We start from the raw sequence: 20323 nt of genomic DNA on the forward strand, positions 1-20323 counted from the left end.
ATGAAAAACACAGGTTCCATAGCAAAATATATGTGGTGTGTGTGTGTGTGTGTGTGTGTGTGTGTGTGTGTGTGTGTGTGTGTGTGTGTGTGTGTGTGTGTGTGTGTGTATTTGTGTGTAAATGTGAGTGTGTATAAACAAGTATGTAGGAGATGAATCTTTTGAAAATGTAATAATACAAATGAGTAAAAAAGAAACACACCTATAACTTCAATAAATACCAGTGGAATAATAAAAGTCCTAAATGAATGCAGCACTTTGCAGACAGTACAGTATCCACATAGTGATAACTATAACTATATTAGCATGGAACATGCCAACATATGCATCCACCTTAAACCATTGCTGACCCAGATAAAGGAGACAGAAATGTAATACATGTGTATCAAAATATGTTTAACATCATTACTAGCTTGTATTTTTTGTATGAATATAAGAAGCTGTTATTAAGATTATTTCTTAGCTGCAGCAGTGTATGCATGTATATCTATTATGATTTTGCATCACAGTATTACCCCAAATGTGTGAGGTGATACAGAGCTATGCAGCCATTTAGAACATTTATCTGTTTTCATAAAATTACCGCAGTGGTGGTGCTGCGGTACTGCTGTCGCCTCACAGTAAGACGCTGTCCGGTTCGATTCTCAGCTAGAGCATCTTCTGAGCGGAGACAGGCATGAATGGGCATACCTTCATCAAAGTTGTGTGTCAGGGCTGGCAACCCAGCACATAAAAATCAACTGACAATCATTAGCAGACCGGAGTTCCGCTGTGGTGACCCCTAATCAGGAAAAAGCCGAAAGACACAATCACTGAGTTATTCAATTAAAAATCAAATAATGCACTAAATTACCCTGTATATATCCAAAAACTGAAGTCTGGTCAGTAACAACTGACATAAATAAGAAGAGAGAAAGAGATGTAGCAAAAATAATGGCATGGCAAATTAATGTTCCAGCGCATGGAATCCAGTACAAAAAACCCCACAAAAAGCTGCTTTGCCAGAGAAAAACTAAACATTTGTAAGCCTTCTGTTTCTTGTCTTCTTTTTAATACGTGAACAGAATGCAGTTTAAATTTTGAGAGCAATTACAAGGCACTAATAAATATTCACTAAACAATACATGGCTCACTTGTATGACTAACACCAGAAATAAAAATCATAATGATATAATAATAAAGACAATACACTAGTTCATGTCTAAATACTTTGAAAAATCAGATTACTTTCTGTTCCCATACTTTTTAAACATAAGCAATAATTAAAGAACATGGTTCTGTATGAAGGATACCACTAAGAACTGTATTTCCACTCTCAAACTCTGGCATGGTTTGAAAAGTCACTGCAGACTAAACCAGTTTATTTTCTGTTTCTTGTAATGTTTTAGGGAATTCTACTAACAGTGGTTGAATCACAATCATTCAAGCCTCTACTCCATGAAAAACAATCTACTGAAAATAACCTTGGGTAAACTCAATTTTCAGTGTTTTCTAATATAATCAACTCTACAGCTGGACTACAAGGGAGAAGGGGCAAACATCGTCCTGCACAATTCTCTGACAATTCCTTTCAATGGAAATGCCCCAGAAATGTCAGTCAATCGAGTTCCAGGAAGTGTTACTATTTTACAGTGTTCTGATGGTGACTTTCCAGAAAGGAGATAATCATTTTTACTGGAATATCCAAATTTTGGGATTTACAATTCTGTGGAAATATGTCTGAATCCACCAAAATATGTCTTCTGAGGATTAAAACTGTCATTTGTGCTCTAGACTTCTGGCATCTAAAGAATCACAGAAGCATTTTAAGGCATGACAGACCTAATGATTCTACTATGTTTATTAACTTTATAAACTTTGCTTCTTTAAAGACTGACAATAAATACTATGACAGACTAAATATGGGCTAGCAAGGTGCCTTGGTATGACTGCACCATAACACGGATAACTGCTAAAGCTTATGCTCAAGGTTTTAAATACATATTTCCTTTCCAAGCATGTCTAGGAATCTGTTTTCCTTATGAACAGGAAATGTTTTAAACAGAAGAGGCAATATGTCTTGTAATGAAATGTCTGGATCAGATGCCTTGTGGTGGGGTTTTAGATTTGGGTTGCCTCTAAAATACGTACACATTTGTTACAAAGTGGGGTGCAAACTAAAGCTGTTTTACATCTTGAAAAGTGCTATTTATAGAAAAAAAAAACGTCTACAGAATCTGAAAGTTCTCTTTTCTCAAAGTATGCTTTTATATGAAAAAGCAAGTCTGTTACAGGACAGTTTAGAAATTATTAACAGATATTTTCAAGGCTAACTATAGAGAAGAATATCTTAATGGCACTGAGGATGAATCCAATAAAATAAATTTCAGAATGTTGTCACCCTCTGTCTGTGAAAAAACAGAAAACATATTTATGTCTCCAGCTTTAAAGTCTTAAACCTTTGTGGGAGACTTCAGCTGACAAAACTAAAACACAGCTACATTTGTGTACCAAGTGTACCAATATGTGTCTCTACTTCAGAACTTGGGTGTTCCACAGGGAGTGTATTCTGAGAAAATGGTAACTCAGAAAAAATGTAATAATCCCATTTGAAATGGCAGACTAAAAACTTGGAAGTGGTAAACTGACTAACTTGTTCCGTGTAAGAAATATCCGAATTAGCTATGCCCTATGCTTCTATCTCAGGATTAGTTTGGAAGGGCTGAAATCAGTCATGAAAGAAGTATGATTGAAAATGCTTTTAAAATGTATATTCAGAAGCATCATGGGCTCTGAATGCTCTCAGAAGTAAGACTAAGTAATACTGTTTAAAGTCCTAACAGTAGTTAAGCTAACCTCAGAAAGCCAGTGTGAAATTTTTCGAAGTCCAGAAGCCAAACATGACAAACTTCTCTAACAGTTTTCAGACATATATCAGTATTGCATTTTTATGCTGTTTAAACAAACTCTTTTCATTACACTTTTCTTCTATTTTCAGACTTCTTTTAGCAAGACATAACATTTAATACTCTCAATCTCATGCCCTTTGTAGACTGTTTTTACAGTTAAACCCCATACAGGGCAGATGCTGTGTCTGGCAGTCATTTGACTAACTCACATTTGTTAAAATGTTTTTTTTTTTTTTACGACTTATCTGTGCTTTGCTGATGCTGATGATAACCCATTTGAAAATGCTTAGATGCAACAAGAGAACTGAACAGAATGAACAATAGCTTAGGATATATAAAAGGTTTCATGCTGTCTGTATAAGCACCTTAGCAGGGCAAAAGACAAGCTTAGGTTCCTCACAAGGAATATGCCATTTTTGGAAGAAATTCTAACTCAATGGAACACAGGAAGGTAGATAAATGCAAAATGTAACAACTTCCTGTTGCAGCGAACCCTTGTGAAGAAGATTTAAAGTGTCATGGCACTCCTGGTTGTAATATATATATATATATATATTTTAATTGAAATGTTGTACTGTTGTTATTATCTTTACTTCCTATGTACTCTCTGGTGAGTTGATACTCGGAATTTCGTTTAGGCTGCACTTGTGTAGTCCTAAATAACAATAAAGTCTACTTTGAAAAAAAATATCAAAGGAAGCCGGTATCTGAAAGGCAGAATAATGATTTTAAATTACTAGGTTGATTTGTGGCACATGTTTGGCAACATGATAAAAATGCTGCCTACACCCAAAACAGGAAAGCAAATTGGCAAATGAACCAGAATACCCTTCACGTCTATAGTTAGTCACCAGCTCCAAACTAATGAATGGATGTAGTTCTGACATCAAAAACAAAATAATTCAGTAATTTCTCAAACCCAGCCAGCAGACTATAACAACAAATTTCCACATAAATACAGTTCATGTGCTATTGACATTTAGTGAAACCAGAGATACAGCTAAGTGTGAAAAGTGAACTGTGAACTGGACAGCTGTTTTTCCAGAAGTTATCATTCTTCCTTTATAAACAGTCAGCATATTGTTGTGTTACTTCTAACTGTAACATGGCAACAATCAAATAAACTAAACAAATCTTTAACATTGTGCAGTGTAGGTGTGTGTGTCGGGGTGAGGAATAAAAACAAAGGAAACAAAATTCCATGTCAGTTACAAACTCAGGCCCTAAAAAAGAAAAGCACTGTTAAATCCAACAGATAATTATTCTTTTCTTAAAAGCAAGCAACTTACAGTGGGGTTTTTTGCTAGTCACCACGAAAAGCAGACGTCAGCAGCTCCTATCCATTCTCTTTGGTTACCAACTATTCTAATACTGTTTCTGTGTATATTCTCCTGTTCTGCACTTTACCCGTCCCTGAATTCATTTCTAGCCACACTCATAATTGCCTTTCCTAGTGCCCCTTCCTTATTTTACTGTCTTCAGACTCTTATATATTGTTTTTTTTTGTTTTGCCCTGATTTTAGCTGCTATTAATACCCCTCTCTCCCCCTCCAAAGCCTCTCTCTATTGTAGCTTATTTTAACCATACAGCACTGAGTTTGCTTCAAGTAAATCTCCTTGTGTAGCTTGAGGCCAGTGTCATTTTTTAAGCTTACTTCTGCTCATATTTTATTTCTTTTTATTTTATTTCTGTGACTATACCTTTTAGAAAGTTTATATCCTTGTCTCTCAAGCTAGTTTTTCACTATCTTTTTCTGATTGTTTCTATGACTTCATCTTGACCAGGGTGCTAGCCCCTCTCCGTTCACCCTCACTATGCTCGGGCTCACTTCGCTCCCCTACCCTACCCCCATTCCTACCCACCCCATTACAATTACCTTTATACCTATCACTCCCCTTCCTGACCCACTAGCCACTACAATTCCACTTCCTGCCTATTGCCACAACCACCTTACTAATCTGTCAATCTTTTCAACACCACTTCCTCTATACCACTGTCTCTCTACCTACTCTATCTGACCATATTTTATTTCCAACATGTATTATTTTCTAATATCTTCTACACTACTCCTTATTCTCTCTATCTCCACCTCTTACCACTCCAATCTCTCTGACCCACTCCTATGCTCACCAACTTCTGACTCATACAACATATATCCAACTACTTCATCTTTTACTATCTCCCCTAATCTCTTTACTACCTCTACCTCAAGTATATATAAACTATCCATAATACAGGTTTTTAAACCTTCCCACAAAGCTAAGTCAAAACTATACAAACTCCATCTAGCATCTACTACACACTCTCTTCTCACAAAAATCCTACTTTGTTCTGGAGATATCCATCCCAACCATGGCCCCTCTTCTCTCCCCAAAACTACCTCTACACTGCCCCCATCCTACTCCTCTAACAGTCACCAACCTAGTCACAACAATCATCTCCATCCAAATACTTAACTATTTACTCATTGAATATTCAGAGTCTAGCAAATAAAGTCACTGAGCTGCACTCATGGATAGCTCTCAATACCCCTCACATCCTCTCCGTATCTGAAACCTGGCTCAAGCCACAAATCTCAAATAGTGAAATACTCCCACCAGGTTATAATATCTTCCGATCTGATAGACCTGTAAAAAAAGGTGGTGGCGTGGCCATCCTCTACTCAAACACTCTTAAACTTTCACCATACCCTTCCCCAATTCCTGACTTCCTCCCAGCTGAAATCATCATCATCCTTAACTGCCATCTGAATCCCCACAAAAAACTTGCAACTGCCTCTATCTACATTCCTCCTGGTAACAATCTGCACATTCTTGAAAACATCCTATCCTGGTTCTCCCACAACATACCATATAAAACACTTATCCTTGGTGATGTCAACATTGATTGGTCTAAACTCACAACTGACTCCCCCCAACTCAGTATCCACCTACATGGCTTCCACCAACTTATAACATCTCCCACTCGCTTCCATAAAAATTCCACTTCCAACTCCATCATAGACTGAATCCTTACCAGTTCCCCCAACCAATATCATAATCCCACCACCTTACCTGATTCCCTCAGTGATCATCTCCCTACCACCATTTTAAGACACTACTCCCATATTCCTAAACCCCACCTTATCAAAGACTGTCGAAAACTATCGACTTACAATTCACCCCAATTTAACTCCATTCTCCACAACATAGATTGGTCCATCCTAAAACACCTCACCACAAAACGATGCTGTAAGCACTTTCAATGGCATCTTCATGAAAATTCTAAACTCCTTAGCTCCCTCTAGGAAGATCAGAGTACAATCAAACCGTGCTCCCTGGCTCTACAAAGAGAATAGGCCCCTTATGAAACAAAGAGATCATGCTTGGAAAACCTGGACTAAAACTAAACAATCACCTTTTCTTCAAAAATACAGACAACTGAGGGACCTTGCAAAAAAACATACAACTAATGACAAAAAGTTATACTACAGCTCTGCTCAGCTTAACAAAAAATGCAATCCTTGAAAATTTTGGTCAACTCTCAACAACATCCTCTATCCTGGAAAGCCCTCTAATTCCTCCCCATACCCTAACTCTTCCTCTTAGGAAACAGCTACCCTCCTGAATAAGCACTTTATCTCTTCCATCCAACATCTGGTAACCTCTAAGCCAAACTCTACTTCATCACCCACCTCTCCAAGTCCCACTAACACAACTTTGTTTTCTTTTGAGCCAGTTCCCATTATTTACATCAAATCTCTACAACTCAAGCTAAAACCTTGCTCTCCTTCCACTGACAATCTATCTCCTAGATTCCTCAAACTTGCTGCTGACTCAATTGCCTATCCTGTATCTATACTAATTAATCAATCTATTCTGAAATCAACTGTCCCCACCCTTTGGAAATCTTTCTTCACTATCCCTTTTCATAAAGGTGGAAACCCCACTGACCCCTCAAACTACCGACCCATTGCCATGCTGTCCCCCCTCTCCAAGATATTAGAAAAATGTATTCACTCACAGCTTCTCAATCACCTCCTCACATACTACTTACTTACCCCTACCCAACATGGATTTCATCCTCACCACAGCACCATCACTGCCCTCTTCTCCTTCACTCATATCATTGCAGAGGCCCTAGACAACAATAAACTCATTTCCTGTCTCTTCCTAGATCTCTCCAAAGCCTTCGATACTGTCTCTCATCCTCTACTACTATCCAAACTCACAAACCTCCACCTATCCCCCTCCACACTTGCCTGGTTTAATAGTTACCTATCTGGCAGGGAACAATATGTCAAATGGCTCTCATCCTCCTCACCTTTCCTTCCAGTCTCCACTGGTGTTCCCCAAGGCTCCATCTTGGGACCCCTTTTGTTTAACATCTTCACCAATGATCTTTACACCTCATGCAAAGAATCCTCCCTTTTTCAGTATGCCGACGACTCCACACTTATATCCATCTCAAATAACATTTCTGAACTACACTCCCTGACCCAACAGGCCCTACCATCCACTGAACAATGGCTCTCTCACAACCTATTGATCCTAGATCCCAAAAAGACCAAACTCCTACTTTCCTTCCCCGTTCTCTTTCTCATCACAAAACCTCCTTTTTTATTACATCTTCTAACAATACAAACATCCAACCGGACACCCACACAAAACTCCTAGGGGTCATTATCGATGACAAACTCAAGTTCAACCTACACATACTCCAATGTATAAAAAAAAAACAAACCAGAAACTAGGTCTGCTATATCGGAACAAAAAATTCCTAACCCCTGAATCTAGACTTACCCTGGGCCAGGTACTCCTCCTCCTCTCCTTCTTATACACCTTCCCAGTTCTTACCAATATCCAGGCCTCCACTCTAAACAAACTGCAACAGACTTACCATAAAATGGCCAGATTCATTACTAACTCCCCATACAACACACACCAATGCATTTCTTTAAACTCTCTTCAATGGCTTGAACTTCTCCAGTTTCTGCTATCTTATCAATTTCATATGCTACACTCTGTTCTTTATAAACCCTCCTTCTGTCCATCTCTATCTTCCTTAGTCTCCATCTACATCCCATCCCAGACCCTCCATACTTCTAACCAACAATTACTTGATATCTACCACCCAAAAAAGTCAGTAGGCAAACTACTCTACAAACACTCCCTTGCCCATGCTTGGAACAAACTTCCCCTTAACTTACGTTCAATTTCCCACACCTCACACTTTAAAAATGAACTAAAAGCTTATTTTCTCAATTCCAGAACCTGCTCTTGCCATGACCCTACCTAGTCTTCCTTCCCTTTATGTACCCTCAAAAGGACCATACTTAGTACCTCATTACACCTCTCTCTCCAATGTGTCTACTATGCATTTGCACAATTTTATACAACCAAAAAATGTTTATTGTTGACCTTTTGAACTATATCAATGTAAAATTGTTACTTAGCTTCTTTTTAATGCAACTTTAACTTTATGCATGTAACCCAACATATATGTGAATCGTTTTGCTATAACTGCTATTATATCAATATTAAAATTGTAATTGTTTTAAAATGTATTACTGGAGCTTTTCTCCTCGGGTCTCCACTGAAAATGGGCCACAAGCCCAGTTGGACAAAACCGGTTAACAAATGTCAATAAAAAAATAAATAAATAATAAATAAGCACATTCCTTACCTTCCAACATTGTTAGGATTACAATAAGTCCTTTCAATATGTTCCATATTAGGAAGATCTTCCCATTTTTCCTTAAAAATTTGCCATCTATATGGCAAGTCAAAATGATGCTTGAAGCACTTTGCTGTGAAAACAAAACATGAACAGACACACATTATTTGTAAATAAATTGTCTTCACTGTTATTTTATGCATTTTCCTTTCAGTCTGTCTACACATTCATTGAATACTTAACAGCTGTTGCAAAATTAAGCATACAAACAGCTCTTCCCAGAAAAGCAATAATTTAACTCAGCTAAAATGTTGCAGTCTATACCTGCTCAGCACCAGAAACTCTCAGATACTTTTGCAAGCAGCCCACCAGTGGCCACTCACGTCATCAGACATCTATAAAGACATAAATCTATATGATCCAGTTGCTACAGTTCCTCACTTAAGTACCACATGAGACAGGGGGCTGACAATATTTAGTAATGACAAACAGCAGCACCAGAAGCTATAGAGACATCTCAAAAGTGGGAAAAAAGACATAAGACTTAAGACTCTGTGACCTGTTAACACTGTCATTCTAGATCGACTACATTACAGGGTTTTGTGTGTGTGTGTGTGTGTGTGTGTGTGTGTGTGCAAACAGACGAAAGATCACTTACCTGAAGAGGGCTTCGCCAAGATGAGATCTCCGAAACTTGAGTTTAATGAATGATTGTACTGCTGAAACACTTCCCATGGTAAGTATTCAGTTGGCCAACATGGGGAAATTTGCGCTGTTTTCCACTGTACTGCTATCCCCCACCTGAGTGGATTGGAGATAGTGCAGTGTATTTCTTTATGACATGTTGGTCAGCTGGATACAAACTGTAGGAAAAGTTTTGGCAATACGATCATTTGTTAAACTCAGGTTTCACAGCTATCGTCTCGGCAATGTCATCTTTGGGTAAGTGGTCTTTCATTTATTTGAATTAGACCCATATATATATATATATATATATATATATATATATATATATATATATATATATATATATATATATGTATGTATATGTGTGTGTGTGTATATATATATATATATATATATATATATATCTATACATATATATATATATATGTATATAAATATATACACATACATACATGTAATCTATTTTCACACACACACACACACACACACACACACACACACACACACACACACACACACACACACACACACACACACACACTTTCCTGACCTGTTTTCCTTTAGCCTCCCCTTAAACAATCTATTTGTTTTGTAGGACTATTCCTGTTAATAACATTAAAGTTATTAAAAGTAAAAAAGTATAAAAAAAAGATTTAAAGTACCATGTTTTGCTACAGAGATACACTAACTACCAGTGTTTGAAACTCAAATGGTCAGATTCCAAAAGAGTTGCTCTCCGTACAAGTGACTTACTTTGGTGTGGGTCCTGTCTATAAACAGGCTTATTACAGGGCCTGATTCCAGAACACATACTCTCAGCCTGCTCTGTGTTAGTGGTCACTGACACTGAAAACAAGTCTTTTGGAATAGGGCTAATATTGTCAGCAATTATCACAAAATCTGATGTTGCATAATGCAATGGTAAGGTGTTTTCTGACCAGTATTTTTAAAAGTGCACAGTTAAACATCAATCAGCTTTTAAATGCATCTACATTTTAATTAAAAGAAAAAAACTACAGTGGTGTAAAATCTTACCATAACAGTAGATGTCCTTCTCTTTACTGCTGCAGTATTCTTAATGTAAGGGATCTCCTTCTCAGGGCAGTCCAACATTTGGCAAGTACATTAAAGCCTTTAGTACCTACAGATCTCTATACGTTACACATATGCTCCCCACACAAGGCATACGGCATAAAAGTGATGTACAGACAATGTTGTAAAAGAAGCAAAACGTCCGCTAAGGAGTCAAGCAACAACTCGACCAACTCCAGAAAGGAGGCCAAACAGTGTTAACACCAAGGATGTACAGACACACACACACACACACACACACACACACACACACACACACACACACACACACACACACACACACACAAACACACACACACACAAAATGACCATAGGCATCTTGCACAGCTTATCGCACTTATTTTCAATTTTTTTTTTTGGTGGGGGGGGGGGGGCAAAGACCAAAAACCAGGGACACATTTTAAACATTGCTTGTATAAATTTGGAAAGTTGCTTGAATAAAATGTGTTACCACCATGCATTTCATTGCCAAGTAAGTATTTTTTCTGGCTTTTGCTTTAATTACTGCATACTCGACTGCATTTCACCAAAAAAACAGCTCTGCATTTTGTTTTTACTCTACCTGTGATGATTCTAAACTGTTTGCACTTTAAAAAGTTATTTTTGTTTAATTTAACTGTTAGGCTAACACACTCAAGTGTGCTAGCCGTTTTATAGCATTTACTGTTTGCTACTGTATCTTTTTCTTCTGTCTCTGTAAAAAAAAAGAAAACAAAAAACAAAAAAATATCCTTGTTTTCCCGCTTTTCTGAACTAGAATAGTCCAGTCTTCAGATATTGCTGATCTCTGGGCTTTGTCTTAGTTCCTGTGCTATCCATATCCTTATTTGGCTAAGAGGGAGCTTGTTTGTTCACCAGTGGGAGTGGGGAATACTGAGCAGCCTATTTGTCCCTAGAGGAGTGGTTCCAGCCCAGCAACTTGTAGTCTTTTGGCCATTTTGGGTCAATTCCTGGCTCTTTTCAACCCCCTGCTATAAAGCCCGTTTTTGCACGCTTTAGCGCGAATTAGCGCAAAGTTGCTCATAGAGCAGCATCGGGCAGCGTTGGTTAATTAAGTTTAAACTATTTCTGGCTCCGTAAAGTCTGCTCTTCAATTTTTCCCTTAGAACTGCTCTACTTGCAATCTAAACAGCCTATTCTCAATCTGAAAAGCTTAGCACTTGCTCCTAAAGCATTTTTATACAGGTAAAAGCACTCATAAACAAAAGAAAGTACTTCACTCACCTAAATTCCCTTGAGTACCCATTTCCCTATAGGTCCTTTCTGACTCAGTTACACAGCAATCTTTTTCACTATTCTAGCATGTCGAAGGGTCAGTTGCTGGTGTCCCCTCCTGTCCAGCTGGTGAATCTGGGAATCTTGAGGCAATGTTACAATTGCCTCATGTACACAGACAACCCTCTCCTCCTCCCAACAAATACTAATATATGTGAGAGATGCAACTATATAGTCAAACTGGAGGCTGAGCTCTCTCAACTCAGTACTGGCAAGACCAGTCAGGAGGAGAAGGTAACCACGCACACCACAAACCCAGTCTCACATAGAACTATCACAACTGCAAACCAAACACATAAACACACAAAAACATACTCGGAGGCGCTGATTAAAAATCTACCAAAACAACAGAGGCCTCCAAAGCAGACACCCAAGCAACCGCCACCTCAAGACATAGCACAAACAACACATAGTTCACAAAGTCAGTGTGCTAAACAGTCACAGCCCTTAAGGCCAAACAACATGCCCGACACACTTGTAATAGGTGACTCCATAGTCAGACACACTGACGTCCCGCTCACCAGACTGAACAAGGAAAAGGTCACAGTAAGCTGCCTGTCAGGCGCTAGAATCCGCCACATAACACAGGCACTCAGGTCACTCCACAGCAAGTACAAATATGACTCAGTCATTGTCCATGCCGGTGTGAACGACCTGAGACATACCTCCCTGGACTGCATGAAAAGAGACATAGAGGAGCTCTCTGATTATGTAGCCCAGGCCGGTATGACCCTTACCCTGAGCAGCATCTTACCCTCACCAAGAATGATGCCACAGTACAAAGACAAAATGATCAGTTTTAACAATTGGCTTAATTACTGGTGTCATTCTAAAGGGATCCAATGTCTGTCTGCTTGGGATGACATGCTTGACAAGCCACGCTGCTTCGCAAGGGATGGCTTGCACCTGTCACCCCTGGGCTTCCGGATATTGGCCAAGGCTCTTGCCACCCCCATAGTGCCTTTTTTAGGCAAGGTTCAAATGACATACCTACCTCCCTAGAAAACACAAGTGGAAAAAAACTAAGGGTAATGCTGCTCAATGCCAGAAGTCTAAACCTCAAGATGCACGCTCTCGAAGCCCTCCTCAGTATGGAGAACATCGATGTCTTTGCAGTGACCGAAACCTGGTTCAAGGATCCTGAGAGCACCCCAGCACTATCAGGTTTTACCTCATATCATGCTTTCCGGCCCCAAAACTTGGAACGAACCACAAAAGGAGGGGGAGTATCCATATTCATCAAAGATACCCACACCTCCAGGTTAGTGGCAACAAACGAAGCATCGGAGACCATCCAGGTGCAACTAACCATAGGCAAAACTGCCCTACAGTTTGTAGCATGCTACAGACCACCCTCTCAAACTCAGGAACCCCACACAGCCTTCCTGAAGACACTGGAGAGTATGAAAGTCTCTCCAAATACCATCATATTGGGAGACTTCAACTACCCAAACATAGACTGGGAACATTACTCAAGCCCAAACACCCTAGCCCAAAGGTTCCTAGAATTCATTAACTCAAATGCGATGGAACAACTAGTCACCATTCCCACAAGAGGAGATAATATACTAGACCTGATCATCACAAACATGGGGACAAAATGCTCCACACCTGAAGTATATCCCTCATTGGTGAGATCAGACCATAAATTAATCTCACTGGAAATCCACATCCCGCCCCCACCCTCTGCACAAAAGACCACAGTGAAGAACTTCTCAAAAGCCAACTTCACACTTCTTAAGACTGAAGTGGTATCCTTCAAGGCCCCTGGGCCAGTGGAAACCACAACCCACAATGCTGAATTCTTTACAAATGTCTTCTACGAGTACCTTCAAGAATGCATGGATCATGCAATCCCAAATAAAACCAAGACCCATTCCCCCAAAGGCAGGTGCCCTGTCTGGTGGACCCCAGCCATAAACAAACTTTACAACAGGAGGAGGAAGCTACTACATGACAGAGCAAAATCCCTAAAAGGGAAGGCATCTCTGATCAGTACTAGCAAAAACCTATGATCACTCATAAAATCATCCAAGGCCAACTTTGAGAGAAAAATCGCAAAAGACACAAAAGACAATCACAAGGCCTTCTTTAGCTATGTTAGTAACCTGGGTGGAAACTCCCAGATATGCTCAGAGTTAGTCCAAAATGACACAAAATACACTGAACCCACAGACATTGCCAACATTCTGGCAGACAGGTTCAGTGCAAATTTCTCCCCCCCCCCCAAAAGGAGAAATATCTATCCCAGCAGAATGTAGCCTCCCTAACATCTCAGATGCCCAGGTGAGAGCTGCCCTCTCTAAAGCTAAAAACACAGCATCAATGGGACCGGACGGTGTCCCGGGCTGTGTGCTACATAAACTCCAAGAGGAACTAAACCCACACATAAGGCTGCTGTTTAATCTTAGCTTTACTACAGGATACGTACCCAAAGAGTGGCGAACGGCAACAGTGGTCCCACTCCACAAAGGCGGTGCTTCTATGGACCCTGGAAACTACCCCCCCATAAGCTTGACGAGCCTGGTCTGCAAAGCTATGGAGAGGATCATTATGGAACTCATAAACAAAGACATTGGGGACCTACAGACATTGGATCCTACCCAATTTGGCTTTGTCAAGGGCAGATCCTGCCTTTTGAACTTGGTCGACTTTTTTGAAACAGTCACTAAGGCCATTGATGAGGGTAAGGCAGTTCACACAGCCTACCTTGACCTTGCAAAAGCTTTTGACACAATACCCCACTCGGGCATCATAGACAAACTCACCAGCTTAAATGTAAACCCATATGTCACAAGATGGGTTGCAAACTGGCTCAAGGACAGAACCCACAGGGTCAGAGTTGCTGGAGCCATGTCAGACTCTAAGCCGGTCACAAGCGGTGTCCCACAGGGCTCAGTCCTGGGACCCCTCTTGTTCGGCATTTATTTTTCCGAGGTGCAGACAAACATAGGAGGATTGTGGCTGACAAAGTTCACAGATGACTGCAAACTGGGCGCCATAATTGATACTCCATCGGACACTAGCATCCTACAGAGAGGCCTCATAGAAATGTATAATTGGTGCCAGAGCCATGGCCTCAAGCTGAATGCCAAAAAATGTATAGTCATACCCTTTGGGAAAAACAAGGTACCCACAAATTACCACATTGGTGGTAATCCATTAAGTACAGAATAGGTAATCAGGGACCTAGGGACCCAAGTTGACAGTAACCTCTCATTTGACACTCACATTGCCAAAGTGGTTAGGAAGACCTTCTATATTGCCCACATTATCATGAAGGGATTCACATCTAGATCGGGAGAGGTCATTGTGCCCCTGTACTCTTCTCTTATCAGGCCAATGATTGAGTACAATGCCCCATTTGGGATGTATCTTACCCGACACCTGCAGCAGTTGGAAAAACCCCAAAAGTTCCTCACCAAGAGGATAAAGGGTCTCAAACATATGTCATATGCTGCCCGGCTGAAGAAACTCCAGCTCTATTCAGTCGCATACCGCCTACTCAGAGGTGATCTGTGCCTGACATACAAGGCCATGTCCAATCCGGAATTAATGGACACGTTCCACCTCAGAAAATCCAAATCCATCAGAGCCACGAGAGCAAGAGACTTGAACCTCAACACAGAAATAAATAGGACATGCTGGAGGGACAGATTCATAACCCAGAGGCTCCCTACACTCTGGAACAGAATCCCAGTCCATGTTAGGCAGAGCCCCTCACTAACTCTATTCAAGAGAAATCTTGACGAGTGGATGGGAGATCGTAGGTTTACCCCGGGGGTCATCTCTGTGTCACTACTAGACAGAGGCACAGTAAACTAAACACTAAATGGGCGTAGTATTCTCATCCTAAGGGGTGGTGTAAGCCACACCCACTCTGGCTAGGCTTATAAATGCCCTAGGGCAGATAGCCTAGTATGAACCTATGAACCTATGAACCTAAGTCTTGAATCCGGGACATTGTGCACTATAATCAGAACACACCACTAAGCCAAAGCAATATCATTTAGTGAATTCAGTTCTCATTTCTCATCACTGCTCTCAACCTGTTAGCACAAAAAACCTGGACATAGCCAATAATGGGGGAATACAGCCCCAAAATGAGGACAAATTTCAAATACTGATTTTATAAACTTTGTTACCATTTATGTTGTGAAGAATATGAAGTCTGAAATTCAAATGCCTGTCAGTATTTAGTGAATTCAGTCCTTCAGTGTTTTTTTTAATGAGGAATAGAACAATATGAGGCATAAGTGGTGCTGGCTAGAGACTTTAAGCTCTTTTTACCTGTACCCAAGGTAAAGAGTTTGAGCGTAAGTACCTCTAGCCACGAAGTGTATGCAGTTGGGGCATTTTCACACACACACACACACACACACACACACACATACACACACACACACACACACACACACACACACACACACACACACATCTGCTGAAACTCCGGTCACATTCATCTGCTGGCTGAAACGCCGGTTGCATTCATCTGTTGGCTGAAACTCCGGTCGCATTCATCTGCTGGCTGAAACTCTGGTCGCATTCAGCTGCTGGCCGATAAACACACACGCACAGCTTCTGGTTCACTCGCATACTCCGCAGTACACACTTTCAGAAACGGCAGCAAATAAAACTCCATTCATGGCACACACTTCTTCTGGCTGAAAACACACACTTGCAGGAAATAATACTAGATTCTGGCTCACCCCTTGCAGAAATAAACTCAGCAGGAAATAAAACTAGCTCACCATTCTCTGCTACATGAACTCCAGCTTGCAGAAAATAAACTCGGTGCAGCTGCAGCTCTGTTTTTGTTTCTGAAGTCCCTCTGTCCCTGGCTTGATGAAGACAAGGCAGTCCCATTCCCCATTCTCTCACAGCAGTTTTTTTCTTGATGCAGGTAGATCCAGGCAGCACACAGCAGTTCTTTCCTTAATGCAGATAGGCAGTCCTATTCTCTCGCAGCAGCAGTTCTTTACCTTGTGCGCTTGTATTCAAACAGCCGGAAACGAAAGCTGGAAATGAACATGAGCCCTTGAGCTCAATTCTGACAGGCTGGTGGAGCTGACGTCATTGTGCACATGATGACGTCAGCTCAAAAGCAAGGGGGAAAAAATTCAAAACAAAAGCTGGAAAAAAATCGGAAATGAAGGGGTGTCACTCAGGAATCGTGGCACCCCATCATTTGAACCCCAAAACTTGGTAAAAACTGAGCAATTCAGTATGGTTGGGAGGTATAATCTAAGCTGTCTATGCAAGTCCAAGGTGTGAAGAACCTTCACACTGGAAACTGTGGAGAAGGAAAAGAGAAAGGCAAATGAACAGATTGACTAAGGGGACAACTCACTGACCACCTTTGGCATAAAAGAAGGATTAGTAAGAAGAGACACCTTGTCCATGTGAAAAACTAAGAATGGAGGAACAGCCATGAGAGCTTGAACTGCAGAAACCCTCTTGGCTAAAGTAAGAGCCAAAAGAAGAACTGTCTTCCAAGTACAATGTTGTAAGGAAGCTGAAGATGCAGGCAAGAAAACAGCCTAATATGAAGGATGCCTTTAAGAATCTGTCTGACCTCAAATTTTGAAGCCATAGGAGGATTCAAGGACAGACAAGCAGAAACTGCTGGTAGGTGAGCTTCAGCTGAAGAATATGCCAATCCAGCCTGAAGCAGATCACACAAATTAGAGAATACCAGAGGAACCTCAGCAGATAAAGGACCCTGATGGTGAAACAGGCACCAGACGGAAAATGTCTTCCATTTTGACAAATATGATTTCCTGGTAGTGGGCTTCATGGCCTCCTTCGTGACCTAAAGCATGTCCTCAGAAAAAAGGTGTCTGTTTTTAACCTACTGCGAGGTATTCCAGCTACAAATTTTTCCTTAGTAGCACTTGTGTGCTCACCTAGTAGTACTCCTCTTAGACTTTCCACTCCTTACCCTTTTAGCTGTCTCTGGTCTCTCTCCCTCAGATTCTGACAAATATGGATGGACAATTTCCTATGGTTTCTCCTGCCAGTCTGGTTGATATGGGCATCCTGAGACAGTGTAGCAACTGCATCATGTACATTAACAACCATCTACTACTACCACCTAGGAGCACAATTTGTGAGAGAAGAAATTACATTAAGAACCTGGAGTTTATGCTCTCTCCCTCACAAACCAGTATATCTGGCATTGAGAAGGTTGTCAACAAAAACATCACACCAGCCCTGAGTCGCATTCTGCCATTGCCCAGAATGGTACCGCAGTACAAGGACAAAATGATTTACTTCAACAATTGGCTAAGCTTCTGGTGTCATTCTTAGGGGATCCAGTATTTGTCTGCTTGGGATGACATGGTCGACAGGCCACGATGCTTTGCCAGAGATGGCCTGCACCTTTCGCCCCTGGGATTCCGGATACTAGCTAAGGCTCTTGCCACCCCTATAGTGCCTTTTTTAGGCAAGGTTCAAATGACAAATTCACCACCATAACAGGAACAGGCAAGCAAAAACTGAGGGTAATGCTACTCAATGCTAGAAGTCTAAATCTCAAAATGCACTCACTCAAGGCACTCCTTAAAATGGAGAACATCAATATCTGTGCAGTGACTTTGACCTGGTTCAAGGCTCCAGAGAACACCCCTGCACTACCAGGCTATAACTCATACCACACTTTTTGGCCATGTAACCTGGACCAGAACACCAAAGGTAGAGCTGTGTCCATATTCATTAAGGATAGCTACACCTCCAGGCTAGTTGTTCAGCATAATACATCCGAGGTTATCCATAGGTTCATAGGTTCATAGGTTTATACTAGGCTATCTGCCCTAAGGCATTTATAAGCCTAGCCCAAAGTTATGTGGCTTAGGCCACCCCTTATGTTAGAAATAATGTGCCCATTAGTTTATTGTGCCTCTGTCCAGCAGTGACACAGAGATGATTCCCGGGGTAAACCTACGATCTCCCATCCACCGGTCAAGATTTCTCTTGAACAGAGCCAGCGAGGTGCTCTGCCTCACATGGACCGGGATTTTATTCCACAGCATGGGGAGTCTCTGGGTGATAAATCTATCCCTCCAGCACGTCCTATTTATATCTGTGCTAAGGTTTAAGTCACTTGCTCTAGTGGTATAGGTTGTCCAAGTGCAACTAACTCTGGGCAAAACTGCAATCCAAATTGTAGCTTGCTACAGATCCCCAACCATGCCCCAGGATTCCCACTCCTCTTTTCTTGATGTACTGGAAAGTATTAGGGTTAAACCAAACACCCTAATAATGGGTGATTTCAACTACCCCACCATTGACTGGGAAAACTACCCGTGTACCAACTCCTTCATACAATGCTTTCTGGAATTCATAAACTTCAATGCCCTGGATCAACTTATCCACACCCCCACCAGGGGCAACAATATCCTAGACCTAGTCATTACCAACATGAGTGACCGGTGTTCCACACCTGAAGTCAACTCCTCGTTGGTCCAATCCGACCATAAGCTAATCACCCTTGATAGCCACATCCTGCCTCCACCCCCCATTAAGGAAACCATGGTAAAAAATTTCTCCAAAGCCAACTTCATGCTTCTTAAGACAGAAGTGGTGAACTTCATGACACCCATGCAGATGGACAATACAGTTACAACTGCTGAATCCTACACAAATGCACCCTATAAGCACTTACAGGAGTGCATGGATCGTGCTATTTCAAACAGAACCAAGACGCTATCCTCCAAAAAAGGAAGCCAATCTGGTGGTCCCCTGCCATAAACAAACTGTACAACAGAAGGAAGAAATTGTTGCAAAAGAGAGTAAAATCCCATGAATGGAGGAGCTCCCTGGTCAGCCTCAGTAAGAAGCTGAGATCCCTTATAAGATCTTCCAAAGCTAGCTATGAAAACAAAATCAACACTGATTCTAAGGACAACCACAAAGCATTCTATAGCTATGTCAAGAATCTCAATGACAACACCCAGATCTGCTCTGAGTTACAGCACAATGGCACGAAAATTACAGAACCAACTGATACTGCCAACATCCTGGCAGATAGGTTCAGTGCTAACTTTACCCCCCACCCCCACCCCCTAAAGGGCCCATATCTATACAGGAAGAATGTGGAGTCCCTGTAATCACAACTATGCAGGTAAAAGCTGCACTCTCTAAAGCCAAAAACACAGCATCCATGGGATCAGACAACATTCCAGGCTGCATTTTACATGAACTTCAGAACGAACTGGCTCCCCACCTAAGCACCATGTTCAATGATAGCCTCACATCAGGCTTTGTACCCGCTGAATGGCATACAGCAACAGTTATCCCACTCCACAAAGTGGGAGCCATCACTGATCCCGGGAACTATTGCCGTATTAGCCTGACTAGCCTGGTCTGCAAGGTCATGGAACGTATCATTATGGAACTCATAAACAAAGACATTGGTAACCTCCAAACTCCGGATCCCACCCAGTTCAGGTTTGTGAAAGGCAGATCATGCCTCCTGAACCTGATCGACTTCTTTGAGGCAGCCACCAAAGCCATAGATGAGGGTAAGGTAGTTCACACAGCCTATCTTGACCTAGCCAAGACTTTTGACACCATCCCCCACTCTGGAATTATAGCTAAACTCACTAAACTAGGTATAAATCCCTACATCACAAGATGGGTTGCCAACTGGCTCACTGACAGAACCCATATTGTAAAAGTTGCACACTCCAAATCTGACCTCAAACCAGTGACAAGTGGAGTACCA

At 41.2% G+C, this 20323-nt stretch overlaps 1 protein-coding gene across 1 annotated transcript in view; it reads right to left on the minus strand.

Moving 5' to 3' along the window:
* The window catches only part of LOC122815573 (protein mono-ADP-ribosyltransferase PARP12-like), a 1647737-nt gene that overhangs the window by 1171959 nt on the left and 455455 nt on the right, over positions 1–20323 (minus strand). Inside the window, exon 6 of the mRNA XM_044088182.1 lies at positions 8554–8677. Coding sequence (XP_043944117.1) covers positions 8554–8677 — 124 coding nt within the window. The remainder of the gene's footprint in view (positions 1–8553; positions 8678–20323) is intronic.

This window comes from Protopterus annectens, chromosome 11.part0 (genome assembly GCF_019279795.1).
Source record: "Protopterus annectens isolate FY-2018-M chromosome 11.part0, PAN1.0, whole genome shotgun sequence".
In the NCBI taxonomy this organism is placed as follows: Eukaryota; Metazoa; Chordata; order Ceratodontiformes; family Protopteridae; genus Protopterus; species Protopterus annectens.